Source organism: Ascaphus truei, chromosome 4 (assembly GCF_040206685.1).
Source record: "Ascaphus truei isolate aAscTru1 chromosome 4, aAscTru1.hap1, whole genome shotgun sequence".
NCBI lineage: Eukaryota > Metazoa > Chordata > Amphibia > Anura > Ascaphidae > Ascaphus > Ascaphus truei.
This window is the reverse complement of record NC_134486.1, coordinates 414,860,582-414,878,580: the sequence shown is the minus strand read 5'-3', so window position 1 is coordinate 414,878,580 and position 17,999 is coordinate 414,860,582. Positions and strand designations below refer to the sequence as shown.

The following is a 17,999-nucleotide window of genomic DNA, read 5'->3' as shown; positions in this document are numbered from 1 at the left end:
ACTACTATGGTACTGAAGGAGTTAACCACTCCCGCAACCATCCCGGCAGGCCTAACCACCCACCCTGGGCAAGCACACCATTCTCCACCCCCTCTGCCCTCAATAAACATGCTATTCAGGTTTAACCCCTTCATTGCCGTAGCGGTTAGCCGCTAAGGTAATTAAGCTGTTTTAATTAAAATTTTAATAGTAGTGTGTGGGAGCATGGTGTATCCGGAGAAGAACCACGTTGATTTCAGGTCCGGGGACCCCTGCTTCCTGAGATACAGGCCCCATTATGGGGTGCTGGTATCCCCATGCAATGTTTAAATGTCACGGGTCACGTAATACGGGACATTTAAACGCATAAGAGATACTGGCACCCCATACCGGGGCCTGCATCTCGGGAAGCAGGGGGTCCCCGGACCTGAAATCAACACAGTTCTTCTCCGGAGACCCCCTGCTCACGTACACTAGTATTAAAATATTTATTAAAACCCTGCGATCACTGGCGAGATATGCGCAGGGAGAGGCGGTTCTCCCCGTGCAGCTCGCAGCCAGATCACACGGGGAGAACTTTGAGTGAGGCTGAGATTAGTTTTTCTGCCTCGCCGTGCGGTTTGAGTAGGGTTCAGATTCTTTCTGAATACCATGATAACTCAACTGATAAACCGTTCGGCGAGAACATGACAAACCTTGCGATGTAGCAGCGAACTAATCAAGGCTACTAGAATAGGCCCCAATGTCTCTTGGCCAGCGCCACAGAAAGCTGATTAACCTGCTTCAAAACGAGTGTTGGTCCCACCAGGCTAGTCCTTCTCGTCCCCTTTTCTTCTTTTTTTTTTCAACTTTATATTTTATTCACAAGGTACAGTTGTAGTAAATATTATAACTCTTTCAGTCTGATGCGTTATACTTCCGCACCCCTTTTTTTTAACAAGACAAATTCACATATATTCACATTTAACAAACTCGGGGGGTGGTGGGGGCGCTGACATATTAGGAAAGAAAGGGAGGGGGAGGGGAGGGCAGGGATTCACACCGACTGGTTCCGTCGTGGATCTCTTCTTTCCTGGGTTTGAACTCCATTTTGGGTATGTTTCTGCCTATTCTGCATGATCTTTGCATGTATCTTGTGTACCATTTCTGAGCGCCCTATATGGGTCCTGGGTAACCCCTATCTGTCCTTTCAGTCGCCGTCAATTGAATACTGCTAGTCGTCAAACGAGAACTCACCTTGCACTATTAAAGCCAAATGGTGGCATTGCTCACCCATGCTATGTCTGTTTGCGCTAGCCATGGCAGCCAAACTTTTTGAAAATTTGAGCCAGTATCATTGACCAAACTTGTCTTCCCCTCTTATTCTCTGTGGTATTGTGTATGTCTTACTGCTCCAGCAGGAGAAGAACCAGAATGGTTGGTATAGATGTCTCATGTTCCTTACCCTCCCTGATAAATCCAGTGAAACTGCTTCGTTTCGCGTAGACCACATGTAAAGAATGGAATCGGGATGTCAACTCTCAGTCGCTGCTCTTGAAGAGGCAAGCGTTTGCGGAGCTGGGGACAGTGTCTGCCGCGATCTAAATGTGACGCCCAGTGGTGGATTTCCCATAACGCCCGGGCATAGGACGGCAAAATTTGTGGGCAACACACAGAGGCCCCGCTCTCATCCCCACTTATTCTCGAGGGAGGGCGTGGGGCCTCTGTAAAGGTCTCTTACCTTCTCCTTCGCGCCGCCCTCCACCTTGTGCAGCATCGTGGCTTCAGATAACGCTACAACGTCACATAGTGATGCGTTGCAATGACGTGGCATGGATCGCGTTGTCATGGAAATGCAGTGTCACGTGACTTTGCGGTTTATTTGACGCCGCGATGCTGCAAAAGGAGGAGGGAAGCGCTGCAGGAGGAGGTGGCTCCGGGTAAGTGCCTATGGACGGCAACATTTTAAATCCGCCACTGACGACCCACCACAGCGATCCTTAATCTTGCTACATCTGTACATGTAAGTGGTTTCAGACTTCAATGCAAGATGTCCTTCCTTTCCTTCACAGTGCAGAGAAGATCTGTGATCCGATGTCCCTGTCTGTCCAACAACATGCGATGAAGCAGAGGCACAGACATCTAGCTTCTCTTCCCATCCTTAACCCGCTCATAATAGGGGGAAAAAAATATCTTGGTAACAGGACATGATTCTTAAGAGCTACGTCCAGATCAATATCTCTATGGAGTGTATCCCTCCAATAAATCACGGCAACACGTAATTAAGCACATTCAGTACGAAATGCAACCTCGGTGACGCCCGGCCCAGCAATGGGCATTAATGAAACCTTTAGTGCTGACCTTTTTGTGGACGTTATTTATTGAGAAATGCAATATAGGAGGGACTTTACTTACAGTGGGTGAGTGACATTTATGAGGTACAGCTTTCAGTAGTGTAGGAACAGAAGGGGAGATGGCATGCCACTGGCTTTACATGAATAATACAGCTGGTTTATTTAAACTATCAATGTTTCGGTTCTACTTTGGATCTTTGTTAAAGGTCAATAGTACCGTAGGACCGAAATGGAATCTTCCAATAAAGCAGCACTATTATTCACACAGGTCCACCGGACGGCCGGCTCATCTTCTGTTCCTACATGAGATCCTCATTCAATGTGGAAGACAGGGCACCCGTGACAATACTCGAAGAAACTGCGAGTGCTCCTATGCCCCATTGGCTTGTAGTCTTGTGCCATTTTTCCTTGTATTTACTCAAACCGATGCCATTTTCAAATGAGATGTTCTTTTACTGAGCAACGATATCTGGGAGAACTTCTTCTAGTTCATACAGTCGTGTAAATAAAGTAACTTAATCATCAATCAGGAAGCCCAGTGTTCAAATATACAGTATATTTATATATATAGTATATATATATTTATATATAGTATACAGAGATTTAGCCAGACTTCCTGTCCTGGTGACCGCCAGGAGGTGCGAGGTGAGAGCCGCGTCAGCACTTTCTTGGCCGCGGCTTGGCTATGGTTAGCCGGCATAATTAGTTGTGCGTTTTTTTATGTTGGTGTCGGTCAGTATGTGTGTCCATCAGGTGGCGCACTGAATATCTTCACCTATGATACGCAGTAGCCGTAAGGGAGCTGTATATGTAGAGAATATGGAATGTAGTTAGATTTTAACCATTGTTACCAATGTAAAATTATTTAAAAATGCAACTATCATTTTAAATGTATAATCTGTTCTTACTTCCCCTTAGTCCTGGATATGGGAATAAGGAAGGAAGGGAATGAGTTAAACAAAAGGGCAAAGCAATCTCCACGGTAAGGGGAGAATGCTGCGAAGCTCAGGAAAGGAAGCTCGTAGGGCGGCTGGAACCTGCTTAAATTGGCAGCTCTGTCTGCATTAGAGCTTAACTGGCCGATGCAATAAACCGTCATAAAAAAAATCGCCGGGCCATTTAAATCACCTGTTTTGTGCGTGTTGCTATCACGGTATCAGGAAGCCTCGATTACCTGTGATAGCAAAATTTCCCAAACGGGCGAGTCGCCGGCGGCGTGATGATCGCCTCTCGGAAAAGGCCAATTTGTTTTAGCTGCAGAGAGAGCTGCTGAGAGAGAGCCGCCTCTCCCTGCGCAAATCTTGCCCAAAATTAATGTTTTTTAATAAAAAAAATGTAATAATAGTGTAGCAGGGGTCTTTGGAGCAGAACCGCGTTGATTTGAAGTCCGGGGACCCCCTGCTACCTGAGATACAGGCCCGGTATGGGGTGCCGGTATCTCCTATGCATGTAAATGGCATGCGTCACGTGACCGTGGGATTTAAATCCATAAGAGATACCGGCACCCCATAACGAGGCTTGTATCCCGGGAAGTAGGGGTTCCCCGGACCTTAAATCAATGCGGTTCTGCTCTAGAAAATCTCTGTTCATCTACACTAGTATTAAATTTTATATTAAAACAGCTGCTACCCACAATAAACATTAAAAATACAACAACACTAATACCCACCTCCTCTACCCACACATGATTGATACCAGAGGTCGTGGATGTCCGGGGGTCCTCAGGTGGTCCCCGCGGGTGTCTGTGGGCCCTCGTGTGGTCCCTGTGGTTGTCCAGGGGTCCTCAGGTGGTCACCGCGGGTGGCTGGTTACCCTCGGGTGGTCCCCGCGGGTACCCGCTGGCCTGCGGTACCAATCCTGTGGCCAATTTTTTTACCAATACATTGACATAAATACACCCCCCTCCCCACCCCCACCAAACACATACAGTATAGTAATGGGCAAAATAACTATTATACAGATATGGATAATAGCTCATTTGCCCATTATAAAATAAAACATTAGCCAGCCATCATAAATAAAGTAAATAAACCTTTCTACTTACCCCTGCCATCATAAAGGGCATCCTCATCAGCATACTGCAGGTCCATGTCCTCTGATGCTAGCAAGTATACATGAAAAAATACAATCTAATGGCCCCTAACCCCTTAATCGCCATAGCGGTTAATAAACACTATAGTAATTAAGGAGTTAACCCCCGTCCCCCGCTACCCACCCGGGAGGCCTAACCACCCACCCCGGGACCACAATACCCACCCTGTACCCATTGATTGGCATAGTGGTACATCATACCCATATAATATGGGCATGGTACGCCACTATAGCAGCCAAAGGTCACCCTAATCAAAAAGCATGAAGGCCAAAAATACACAATAATAAAATATATACAGTACACAAGCACCTAAACATCCCAACAATAAAAGAACTAAAAAGCCTAATAGTAAGCCCCATCAATAACATTTATCTATCTCCAAAACAGCACAATAATAAAAAATCTGTTATTCCAAAACATAAGAATACAAATCAATAAACACCAAGCCAAGCAAACTATTCAAGAAATAAAACCACTAGCCAAACAAGCAATTCAATACATAAAAGTAACAGCCAACAAATCAATTAATTAATTTAAACCACTAGCCAACAAATCAATTAATTAATAAAACCACTAGCCAACACATCAATTAAAACCAGTAGCCAACAAAATAAGTAATTAATTAAAATTGCTAAACAATCGGAAAATGAAATAAAAACAAGGCATCCAAATTACAAACAATTTAAGCCAAACAATAAACAGAAAACTAAAAAACAACAATCAATAGAAAAAAAGCATTTGCCAAAAAATGAATTGGCTGTCACTGTATTGATCTGTACCCTAAACGGGCACAGATTAATACATTATCAGTCAATTGGCAATGAAAAATATAAAAATAAAAAAATACAATAAAAAAACCTGTAACAATAAAATTACATACATTCAATATTTACAGTATTTTATCTTTAGAAGCGTTGACCCTCCGAATTACGGCGATTCTGCAAGCTCTCCGACACAACGTCATCAAAGTCAATCAAACGCTATCCACCTTAAATATCCGAAACAGAAGAATTTTGTTACCTTTCTTTTATCTTCTATCGCCGTCTTTTTTCTTCATCTGTCATTATTTCTCTCTTTTCTTTAATCTTCTATCTTCATCTGTGAATCCAAAACAATATGGTAAATCCAGAACAGGATGTTCTCTCGTCGTCTTCTTCCTGTTAAATGAGGCGTCCAGGCCTTATATAGGGCCCGTGATGTCACATTTTCAGGTCAGATGGTACAGCTCTAATCTGATTGGACGCTGTATTATGTGCCCGCCTCCTTTTTTTTTTTTTTTTTGCTGTTAAGGATGTGACGTCATCTCTAAGGGAGGTATGTCACATCCTTTAAACACATGGCTATATCACATGTGGGATTGAAGAAAATCCCATTGGTTGCTGTACCATGTGATAGGTTACATTAGTTCAAAAGGATGTGCCATCATCCCTTAAAGTGATGTCACATCCTTTTGCAATAGTGTAACCTATCACATGGTACAGCAACCAATGGGATTGTCTTCAATCCCATTGGCTGAAATACCATGTGATATAGTCATGTGGTTTAAAGGATGTGACGTACCTCCCTTGGAGATGACGTCACATCCTTAAAAAAAAAAAAAAAAAGGCAGGCAGATGATACAGCGTCCAATCAAATTGGAGCTGTACCATCTGACCTGAAAATGTGACGTCGCAGGCCCTATATGAGGCTTGGACGCCTCATTTAACAGGAAGAAGACGACAAGACAACATCAATTGGGACTTACCATGGGGTTGGATTGACAGATGAATAAAGAAGATAGAATTTTAAAGAAAAGAAAGAAATAATGACAGAAGAAGATAGAAGAAGGTGATAGAAGATTAAAGAAAGAATTTTGTTACCTGTTCTGGATATTCAAGGTTGGTTTGACTTTGACGTCGCGTTACAAGACCTTGCTGAAATGCCGGGATTCGGAGGGTCAACACTTCTAAAAGTAAGAAAAATATTGAATGCATGTAATTTTCTTTTTACAGGGTTATTTATTGTATTTTTTTTCTTTTTAGGGTTTTCATTGCCCATTGACTGATAATGTATTAATCTGTGTCTGCTAATGTGATTAAGGGTTAGGGGCCATTAGATTTTATTTTTTCATGTATTCTTGCTGGCATCGAAGGACATGGACCTTCAATATGCTGATGAGGATGCCCTTAATGATGCCAGGGGTAAGTAGAAAGGTTTATTTACTTTATTTATGCTGGCTAATGTTTTATTTTATAATGGGCAAATGAGCTGGATAATAGTTATTTTGTCCATTTCTGTACTATATGTGTTGGGGGGCAGTGAGGGGGTTGTATTTATTTCAATGTATTGGGGGGAAAAATCATGTGGGGTAGAGGAGGTGGATATTAATGTTTATTGTGGGTAGGGGGGATGGGTAAAGGGGGTATTTGGCCCTTGATGGGTAGTGGGAGGTGTTATCCCTTTCATTGCCCTAGCGGTTCGCCGCTAAGGTAATGAAGTTATTGCATGGGATTCATGCCGGGGGTCTCTGGTTCTGATATTAATGAGTATCAGCTCCGGAGACTCCCGGCATCAATCCAATGCAGGAAAAAGCAGCTTCTCACCAGCCTCATGCCAGACTTTTTCTGGCGTGAGGATTTTGGGAGAAACTCGCCATTCTAGAGCCGCGATTAGCCTCGATTAACCTAATTCCGACTACTAGCATTGCACGAGTTATAGAACATGCCGATAAGTGTTTTGTTTTTTTTGGCAATTCATGCCTTTATCGCCCATTTATCTAGGCTTACTGAATAGCAGTAGGCATTTTGGCCGATAAGTGCTCAATAAGTGGCTTATCGACGCTTATAGCATAGGTCCCCAAGTGCCTATAACAATGTGCAAGTTATCAGCTGTCCACATTATTATCATATTGGTATATTGCCCAACTTAGTGGTAGGTTAAAATCCTGTACAACATGATTATATTTAAAGACTCACATGTTCATGTGTCATGTATGGTATAGTACACAACTGTCATATACAGTACATGTCAACCATCTCCAGGTTGGTTGTGTGAGTCCTGGTTTTGTATTGTCATATATTGGTCTGTTGGCAACTTGGGTACAATAGATTAACACTGAAGAGTGACCGGTCATGACGTCATTGCTACTGTTACATATCTATTTACATATAGGATTGTGCTCTTTCATTAAAGCCACTACAGCTTCTTCTTTATTGCTACTGTACGTATATGATGACTAATCCCTTTGATGTCTTATTGCTCCTCCATCCATAGTCTAATTTCTAGTCTATCAGTGCAATGTTATTGGACGAAGCATTGGGAGAAGACCTTACCTGTCGGATTTCCAGCTCGTAAATTGTAACTGGGTCCACAGCAGCGGGCTCCTTCTGGGTCCACTGAATTAAGTAGGAGTAGTTCTTGAACTGCTTGTAGGTTTTGATTGGGTTTGGAGTATCAAAGTAGAACTCTGGGCTGAAGGCCTTCCCTGGGAGAATAAGGACAGTGAGTGGAGCTTCTGAGCACAGACCGGTTACAGAAATAGAGCAAAAAGTAGTGCAAAAAAATAACATTAAAATAATCAAAGAAAAAAACATGGGTGCTGTTTTCAGGATTGCCCCAGTTATTATTATTATTATCGTTTATTTGTGAAGCACCAACATATTCCGCAGTGCGGTACAGAGTTATACATATTACAAAAACATGAACAGGTGAAGACAAACACGCACAGACACACAATGCGGGCCGTGCTCGTGAGAACTTCCCAGCAGTTGTGCAGCGGAAAAACTTGGATGAATAAGGATTATACATCATAAGCATCTGATTAAGGTGCTGCTTCCTCTCCTAGAGCCAAAGTAACAGCAGGACTGGGTATAACTCTTTCCCGGCCACAGGGGCCAGCAAGGGACAAGCGTGGCTGCCCTCTCCCTGCCAGTTAGGAAGTTAGACCCTGTTTATTTACTGCAGTTATATTCTGAGCTGCAAAAAAATGGGGCAAAACTATTTTTAAAAAGACAGCACCAGATTTAGCAAAGATAGAGCATCTTGTTTAAAGCAAGCAGAGCTTTAAATCTGATGCTGTTTATATGTGCTGGTTTCGGCCCAGTTTTGCAGCTGTGAGAGTCCTGTAGTTAACTCATTGAGTACAGTATTTGGAAATGTAGCTGGTGCAGCGCAGATGCAGGTAAGACTGTCTCTGGCGCCGCGGTGGAAGAAGAGATGGCGTCTGTCGCGCTCTGGGGAGTCCCTGCTTCTGTACGGACACGTCACAGGGTTAATCCTCAAGTGCCGCTACCACTGCGGCTGCGTGAGAACGGTTGGCCATGGCATCAAAGACCCGTTGGCCTTGCTGCATCTGTAACTTGGAACGTTTGTGATCCTCCTGCGAGGTGAGTAGGACTTGTCTTCCTCTTCCACTTGCGAAGTGCCCTCCTCGCCCCATCCTTACGCTTGGTTCTCAAACAGGGAGTGGTGGGCGTGAATACTGTAAGTATGGCATCTCGTGTGCAAGGTCAACGTCCCTACTGAATATCTTACATCCATTGCTGACCCGGCTCGCAGTGAAGGGGCTAATTCTCAAAGAACCTTAAAGAGCGGCATTTTGTCTCAAAGGATGATCCCATTAGTGTAAGGGAGCCAATTACACCGGCACGCGGCTCCCAACTCGAGCAAATGAGACTGGCCTTTAAAGTACCCCTGGGAGATACAGTCCAGCATTAAACAGCCTGAAATGCCAGGTCCAAAAACAGAACACCACGCCAGGTTTGGTAACCCCGGGCACGCGTCTACTGCAGTATCTCGTTATGTCCTTTACTCCAATCACTCCTTTCTTCTCTTGTGCATCCTTCCCAAAGTGGAATTACTTAACCCTTCTGTGGGCGGCTCTTGTGATAAATGGGGTGAATGCCGTATTCCTTTAGGGCTGAAGATGTGCACAGCAGGGGGCACCGGAATAAAGTGTCCCTGATAGAAATCTAGGACATGGCATTAACTGCAAGGTTTATCTAAGGCAGCGGTGCACAAACTGGGGGGGGACGGGGCAAGATTTTTGGGGCAGTTGCTGGGCAGTTGCTGAGGTCACGCACTCTTCCCCAAGGCATTTAAATTAAATGCCGGGGGACTGCGCGAGGCCTCTCCCACCTCTACTTACCTAGGTTCAGCCGGCTGCATGACGCGTTACCATGGCAAGGAGGCGTCAAATGACACCACGGGTGACGTGACGTCACACGACCAATGCCGCCGCGCGATGTAAAGAGGGGGACGCATCAAAGGACGAGAGCATGCAGGGGGGGCGCACCAAAAAAAGTTTCCGCACCCCTGGTCTAAGGCAAGGGTGGGCAAATCCAGTCCTCAAGGGTCCCCACAGGTCAGGTTTTCAGGATACATATCCGGTATTAACTCTCTTTTTTTTTTACTGGACAAAAAAAGTGTTCAAATACAGTTCAATACTGGACACCTGGCACCCCTACCCGTGTCTGAGCTATAATGCCAGCATAGAAAGGGTTAACTTCCAGAAAGGGGTCTCAAAAGGATCCTGCTTATTACTCCTCCCCCCCCCGATGTGTGTGTGTGTGCTCCACACCTGCTTCCACCTATGTAATGTGTGGACTCTCTCAGCTGTAACATCTCCGCCACTACAAAAGGTGGCATTGAAGGGCGTTAAAAATAACTGGCCATTTATTTACTGCTTCTCCTGACTTATCCCGTTCTGTTGGATTTCTTAACTGACACAAAGAAAAGAGCATCCTACATCATTTGGAACAACACAGACCTAATTTTCCATCTGTATCCTATCTTTTCAAATTGCCTTGCTTTTAGATTGTAAGCGCTTTAGATAATTTCCCACCTTACCTACTCTACAAGACAACAGTGGACATGTTATTTTTCTATTTGCTGTTTTTCCTGGGCAGGTTTCCTTCTCTTATGGAATATTTTGGTATTTTAGTAACAAACAATAATAATATTATTGATGAATTTAAGACGTTGATATCTTTGGCCTCTCTTTAGCCCACTATACCATATACTGTATGTAGATCAGCATAAATGGAGTCCTATACTAAGGAGAGTATGGTGCCGGAGAAGGTGGAGTAGGGGAAGATTGTGGACGCAGTTCAGCTCCACAGGAAGAGGGAGACCGTGCTTAGATATGTGCCTGCAGGTAGTGTAATTAGCGGCAATCGCATAGTTATGGCTGGAGGATCGAAAACTTGGAATCGCTGCTCTCCCACATGACAAATACAGACTCAAGTCTTCCACATATCCTCATCTTATGCCAGTAAATAATAATAATGATTTAGTATTGGTTACTCGGTTGCACAAGTCTTCAAATAACTTCTCCATGGCCTCTCTGTGGCTCTCGGAAGACGTTGACGGAGCCACCTGTGCTAAAGCAGGGCTATCCAGAAAATCTGACCTGTTGGTGGCCCTTGAGGACTGGAGTTGGCCACCCCAGCGTTAGACACACAATATGACATCGAGACTCACCGGTCACTTGAAAGATGCACACATCGGAGCCCACGTCGTTGGAAATGGTGCACTCGTAGGTGCCACTGTTCCCCTGGCTCAGGTGGTTTATCTTCATCTCGGAGTATTCCTGCTTCTGTACGGGTGGCACATTTATCAGGTTCCTGTTGAATCTCCATACGGCAGTAGCCACCATGACGGGGCTCCCTTTCAGCATGTTGCATCTCATGGTAACACTGCCCCCCACCTTCTGACGTATGTCCTGAAACTTTGGCTCCACCACCGGGGCAACTACATACAAGGGAAGAGGAAACAAGAACGGACTTCAAGACTTACTCATTATTAACAAATTCATATTTGCCTACTTCAAAAAAAAAATCTTTTACAAGGAAACACACATTAACGTGAATGTCTTTATTTCAAGCGTGCCTGGGGTCATGACAAGGTCAATAACTTATTTTATAGAATAATTGTATCATATTTATTTATTCATTATAGAATAATTTTCTCTCCCTTCGAGATCTACCTCTGCTTCTTCCCTCATGAAATCCCACTCCTGCCTTCCTGTTAAATGCCAAGAAACTGCAAAATCATTCACCACTCCTTCCAGGCTCTACACTTCCCTGCCTCTCCTTACAGTAAGGGTTGCCAGGTGTCCGGTATTGAACTGGACTGTCCTGTATTTGGAGACTCTGTCCAGTAAAAAATAAGAGGTACTGTAATACTGGACATGTACGTGTCCGGTATTTTCCTCCCTGGACATAGTGACCTGACGCACCTTTCACCATTGAGTCCAGTATTTTTGGAGAAGCCACCTGGCGACCCTACGTACAGTACACCAATTATGTCTGTGCTGCCCCCTGTATCTAATGCCTCTGTGATGTGGCCACATTACCCTCTCCAGATACACACACTCACTCTTTAGACCTGGATCTATACGTCCATTCACTCACATGTGCACCTTCTGTCTTTGCAAACCTCCTGACATAACCAATTCGATTGTCAGCGAGGAGTCGAGTGTTACCCAGCCAGAGAATGGGAGAGGTCTCTCATTATGAATAATGCACTAGGGCTACATAAACCCAAAGGCAATATACAGGATTAGCGGCACTAGTAGTGAAAATTGACGATGTGGGCCTATTCAATCAAGTGCAATGATGCAGATTTGGTGTTACCATGTGGAAAGTCCCATTCAAGCCACTCGGTCTTCCTGTGCAGTATTACAGAATCGGAGCTATCGCACTACAATTTCAGCTGTTTTGAAAGCGGGCACGCAATGTAACAAGGCAATGGGAAAAGCCAGCAAGCATATTGTAGAGTAACATTTACTTAGCACTGCTACTCAATAAGACTCTCTACAGCAGGGGGGGCGCAAATGTTTCTGCCTGCACCCCCCGCCTGCTCTCCCCCCTGCAGACCCCATCCCTCTTAACTGTTCTCTGATGTTGCCATGCATGTGACCCCGTAAGAGACATAGAGGCCTCGATGCACTCCCCGGCATTTAATTGAAATGCTTTGGGGAAGAGTGCAGGGCCACTGTAAGCGTCGCGCCCCCTCCCTCCGCAGAACATCACGCGCTCCCCCCTGCTCTACAGCATGGCTTAGTAAATACGGCCACATTTTTTACGACTCATTCCCTTCAATGGTGTCTTAGAAAGTAAGAATTTCGTGGTGAAAAAACAGGTCTCTTTATTGGATTGCATCTTGTATCCAACGCATTCCGCCATTCTACATGAAGCCAAATCCCATGGTCATTTTCCCTTACTGGTCCTACTCTCTCTCTCTCTCTCTTTGCTGCCTTTGATACTGTCGATCACTCTCTTCTCCTTCATGTTCTAAGCTCTTTTGGTATCCGGAACAAAGCCCTATCCTGGCTCTCATCATACTTCTCCCATCGCACATTTTCAGTCGCTGTTGCCAACATGTCTGAGTCCCCTGTTGATCTGTGTCCGGGGCAGGGATTTCCTCTCCAATTGTCTGATCTTATTTGTTGCACTTATTGTATTATACAGTAATTCCCTGTACGCATGGGCGTCCGCAGGGGGGGTCAAGGGGGGGCGCTTGCCCCCCCCTGGATCCTGGGCCGCCAACAGCGGGGAACAGAGGGCACTGGCGTGACAGGATTTAGCGCGCTCTTCTGCAAAAAAAAAAAAAACCTCCCTTGTCTCCTGATTGGCTGGCGCGTGTTGGCACGCTGCCAGGATTTTTTATTGTTTTGTCCCTCGCAAGCTCTATCTCAGCGGTGCGCAAAACTGGGGGGCGCCAAATTATTTAGGGGGGGCGCAGCCTGTGCGGCGAAACCTGGGGGCAGAGCAGAAGATCCGTGCTGTGTTTCCCTGTGCTTGCAGAGGGGGCGGGGCGTCCCTCTGCACACAGACACAAGCCCTTCTCTTCCTAGCTTTACTTGAGTGGGGAGCCGAGTAAGCAGTACAGGTGTGTGTGTGTGTGTGTGTGTGTGTCTGTCTGTCTGTCTGTCTGTGTGTTTGTGTGTGTGTGTCTGTGTGTCTGTGTCTGTGTGTGTGTCTCTGTGTGTGTATATATATGTATAGTGATGTCACTGTGTGTGTGTGTGTGTGTGTGTGTGTGTGTGTGTATATATATGTATAGTGATGTCACTGTGTGTGTGTGTGTGTGTGTGTGGTGATGTGTGTGTGTGTGTGTGTGTGTGTGTATATATATATGTATAGTGATGTCACTGTGTGTGTATATATATGTATAGTGATGTCACTGTGTGTGTGTGTGTATATGTATAGTGGTGTGTGTGTGTGTGTATATATATATATGTATAGTGATGTGTTTATGTGTGTGTATATATGTATAGTGATGTGTGTGTGTGTGTGTGTGTGTGTGTGTATATGTATAGTGATGTGTGTGTGTGTGTATATATATATATGTATAATGATGTGTGTGTGTGTGTGTGTGTATGTATATATATGTGTAGTGATGTGTGTGTGTGTGTATATGTATAGTGATGTGTGTGTGTGTGTGTGTGTGTATAGTGATGTGTGTGTGTGTGTGTGTGTGTGTGTGTGTGTGTGTGTGTGTGTGTGTGTGTGTGTGTGTGTGTGTGTGTGTGTGTGTGTGTGTGTGTGTGTGTGTGTGTGTGTGTATATATATATATATATATAATGTGTAGTGATGTGTGTGTTTTGTGATTGAATGTGTGCTGTGATTGTGTGTGGTGTGGGGGGTGTTGTTTGTGTTGTGATTGATTGTGTGCTTGGCGAGACAAACAAAATTGACATTGAAGCATGCTCAGCAGCAGTCAATGCGCACAACCCCACACCCACACACAAACACAGAAATAGCCCTGATCCATACCCCCCCTCGTGCTTGCAAAATTATGCAGGACACCCTGTGCTCATGCTTGGAGAGTGGGTGATGTCACCACTCTCGGCGGCAGCGTAGACGCAGCCTAATTTTGCAAGCGCGAGCTGTTGAAACATATTTGTATTTACATTGTATATCGTGTAATAAAGGGGGGGGGGGGGGGTTCATGTGATTTTGATTACGTCAGGCAGGGGGGGCCCGAGAAATTAAATGGATGAAAAGGGGGGCTCGGCATAAAAAGTTTGCTCACCCCTGCGAGTCTATCTGACCTTGCATAGCGAGGCCCGCCCTTTCCTGCATGGAGCAAGTCAGGTGACTACTGCTCCATGCCACTCTCGCTTCCCCCTTGTCCTCCTGCTCTGATTCCCCCCCCCCCCCCTGCTCCGGTCCCCCCTTCCCGTTCCGATTCCCCCCCTGCTCCGGGTCCCCCCTTCCCGTTCCGATTCCCCCCCCCCTGCTCCGATTCCCCCTTGTTGCGAGTGTCTGAGTTTGTGTCTGAGTGTGTGTCTGTGTGTGTGTGAGATCAGGGGGGGAGGGAATGAATGTGAGGAGGACGGATTCAGGGAGTGGGTTTGAGTCAGAGGGGCATAATTGATGGAGGGGGGAGAGTGAGGAGACGGGGTGTAATAGAGGAAGTGAGGAAGAGAGGGGTGAGGGGAGAGAGTGAATGAAGAAGAGAGGGGGTAAGAAAGAGATGGGGCTACACCTTGGGACTATCTGCATTAGAGTGGGGTGTGTGGTGTGTGGGGTGTGTGTGTGTCTGAGTCTGAGTGAGAGAGAGAGTCTGAGTGAGAGAGAGAGAGTCTGAGTGAGCGAGGGATTCTGAAGGGGAGGGAGTCTGAGGGGGGGAGTCTGAGAGAGTCTGAGGGGGAGAGAGTCTGAGGGGGAGAGAGTCTGAGGGGGAGAGAGTCTGAGGGGGAGAGAGTCTGAGGGGGAGAGAGAGAGTCTGAGAGGGAGAGTGAGAGTCTGAGAGGGAGAGTCTGAGAGGGAGAGTGAGAGTCTGAGAGGGAGAGTGAGAGTCTGAGAGGGAGAGTCTGAGAGGGAGAGTGAGAGTCTGAGAGGGAGAGGGAGAGTCTGAGAGGGAGAGGGACAGTCTGAGAGGGAGAGGGAGAGTCTGAGAGAGAGTCTGAGAGGGAGAGTAAGAGTCTGAGAGGGAGAGGGAGAGTCTGAGAGGGAGAGTGAGAGTCTGAGAGGGAGAGTGAGAGTCTGAGAGGGAGAGTGAGAGTCTGAGAGGGAGAGTGAGAGTCTGAGAGGGAGAGTGAGAGTCTGAGAGGGAGAGGGAGTCTGAGAGGGAGAGTGAGAGTCTGAGAGGGAGAGTGAGATTCTGAGAGGGAGAGTCTGAGAGGGAGAGGGAGAGTCTGAGAGGGAGAGTGAGAGTCTGAGAGGGAGAGTGAGTGTCTGAGAGGGAGAGAGAGTCTGAGAGGGAGAGTGAGAGTCTGAGAGGGAGAGGGACAGTCTGAGAGGGAGAGGGAGAGTCTGAGATGGAGAGTCTGAAAGGGAGAGGGAGAGTTTGAGAGGGAGAGTCTGAGAGGGAGAGGGAGAGTGGGAGAGGGAGAGTCGGAGAGGGAGAGTCTGAGAGGGAGAGGGAGAGTCTGAGAGGGAGAGGGAGAGGGGGAGAGGGAGAGTCTGAGAGGGAGAGGGAGAGTCTGAGAGGGAGAGTCTGAGAGGGAGAGTCTGAGAGGGGGAGAGTCTGAGAGGGGGAGAGTCTGAGAGGGGGAGAGTCTGAGAGGGGGAGAGTCTGAGAGGGGGAGAGTTTGAGAGGGGGAGAGTCTGAGAGGGGGAGAGTCTGAGAGAGGGAGGGTGTGTGTTTGTGTCTGTCTGTCTGTGAATGAATACAGACACCAACCCACTGTCAGTCAGTCACCCAAGTGTCAGTCACACACGAGTCAGTCAGTCAAAGTGTCAGTCACCCACCCCGTCACCCACCCCCCCCCCCCACAACCACTCTCTCTCTCTGTCTAGTTAACATTATGCCCCCCCCTGAAAACATTTCTGCGGACGCCCATGCCTGTACGGTATTGTCTCTCTCGTAAAGTGCCAAGTACAGCTGTGGGTACTTTATATAGATATACGTACACACCCAGCTGGGACCCGAAACGCGTGGGATATAAGATGTAATCCAATAAAGAAACCTTTTCTTCACTAGGAAATAATTTGACTGCCCACCGCCTTTTCTCTTTTGGATACACACTCATTTGGGTCTACCCCAGGGAAAGACCCCGGACAGCATTTGGGGTACCACAGTTATTGAGTTCCAGTACAGGGAGTAACAGAAGTATATTCTCAATCAAAAACATTGATTATTTACCAAGTACCACATTTTATTCAATGGCCTTCAAAATCGTCACAAAAAAGCGAGTATTTTAAAATCCTTTTTAAACCTATAACATTTTTCCAAATTCTTTACTTACAAAAGGGAATCTGAATGAGGTAACGACTGTCAGTCATATTTGTTCTTACGCAATAATATATATATACGCCGATACACAGATGTAGTAAGACTTGCTGTTTTCGGTACCAGGGGAAGCTGCGGGACTGTCGGACCATGGGAGTTCCGATTCGGAGGCATGGACCCCCTGCAGTGAGACTGTGGCAGCGCTATTTCCAGAGCCGCGGCTTTAAGCTTTCTCAGCGTTCCAAGTTTAGAAATCACAGGATAGTTAGTTCATCTCACCATGTTACTGCCGGTGCCTCCTTTGGTTTGCTAGTTTAGAATAACAGGCACTACTGTATGTCTACTATATATGTATATGTATATCTATATATATATATATTATATATATCTATATATATATAAAAAAAAAATATATATATATAATCCATCTATATTTCTGTACCTCGGACTTATGCTCCTGTCGCTGAGGCGGGGGCCTGAGTCCTTATGTATACAATATGTAGCACATGTGGCATAGAGCCAAACAACGGAACACATAACTACAACAGCACTGTGCTTTATAAGTGACTTTATAGGTACTGTATGTATACAGCATAAACCCTTGTGATCCTACGTTACAGAATTACCATATATTAAGTAACCGGCATGAACTTCTCCGGTATGTATCTCGTCAAACAGGAGGTCCCCGTAGTGGAAATGAATGGGTGCAGCTGCAGAGACCCCGTCCTTCATACCGATACTAACATATATATTCTTCAGGAAATGCTCCTTTAACGGCAAGGGCAATGCTAGGAGGAGCAGCTCAGTGAGTAAAGGATCAGTGAGTAAAGGCTCAGTGAGTAAAGGCCCTGACTCTGAAAAACAATGACTGAGTGTGAACCAGGGGAACCTTGTTCAATTCCCGATGTCGGCTCCTTGTGACCTTCGGCATTGACTTTATCTCCCTGTGCCTCATGCATCAAAAACACATAGATTGTAAGCTCTATGGGGCAGGGCCTCATGCCTGCAAAAATGTTATCTACCGGGCTGCATACACTCAGTGCAATACGAGAAAATAATCATTATTATATATTAGACTAGAAATAATAAACATTTCATTTCCTAACTTCTGATGACTTTGTAGTGTAGTAAAGTTGGCCGAGATGAGAGGACATGGATTTATTTGATGTTCAATGCTGCCGACCTGTGGGCCTCCCCAGTCTCACTTCTTCTCGGATGATAAATGGGAAGTAATTGCCAGACGTCTGTCTACATCTGTCACCGTCGGCAGCATTGAGATACAGGGAGACTCATTACCCGCCATGGGGAGCAGCCCGGGTTTTGGTAACCTCGTTGCAATGTGTGGAGGGTCCCGTCTGGCCGGGAAAAGGTTAAAGACACAGATCCACCGACTAAGTCCAATTTGTACCCTGACTACATACACGTGTAATGG

The 17,999-nt window shown here is 45.8% G+C and overlaps 1 protein-coding gene across 6 annotated transcripts in view; it reads right to left on the bottom strand.

The window, feature by feature from the left end:
- MDGA1 (MAM domain containing glycosylphosphatidylinositol anchor 1) overlaps positions 1-17,999 on the bottom strand; it is a 544,714-nt gene that overhangs the window by 80,009 nt on the left and 446,706 nt on the right. For all 6 annotated transcript variants that reach the window (XR_012801245.1, XM_075598788.1, XM_075598786.1 and 3 more), the window contains 2 exons: positions 10,864-11,133; positions 7,716-7,867 (listed from right to left, as the gene is read on the bottom strand). Coding sequence is in view for 5 of the 6 variants with exons in the window: in XM_075598788.1 (XP_075454903.1) it covers positions 7,716-7,867; positions 10,864-11,133 (422 nt within the window). In the remaining variant the exon portion in view is untranslated. The remainder of the gene's footprint in view (positions 1-7,715; positions 7,868-10,863; positions 11,134-17,999) is intronic.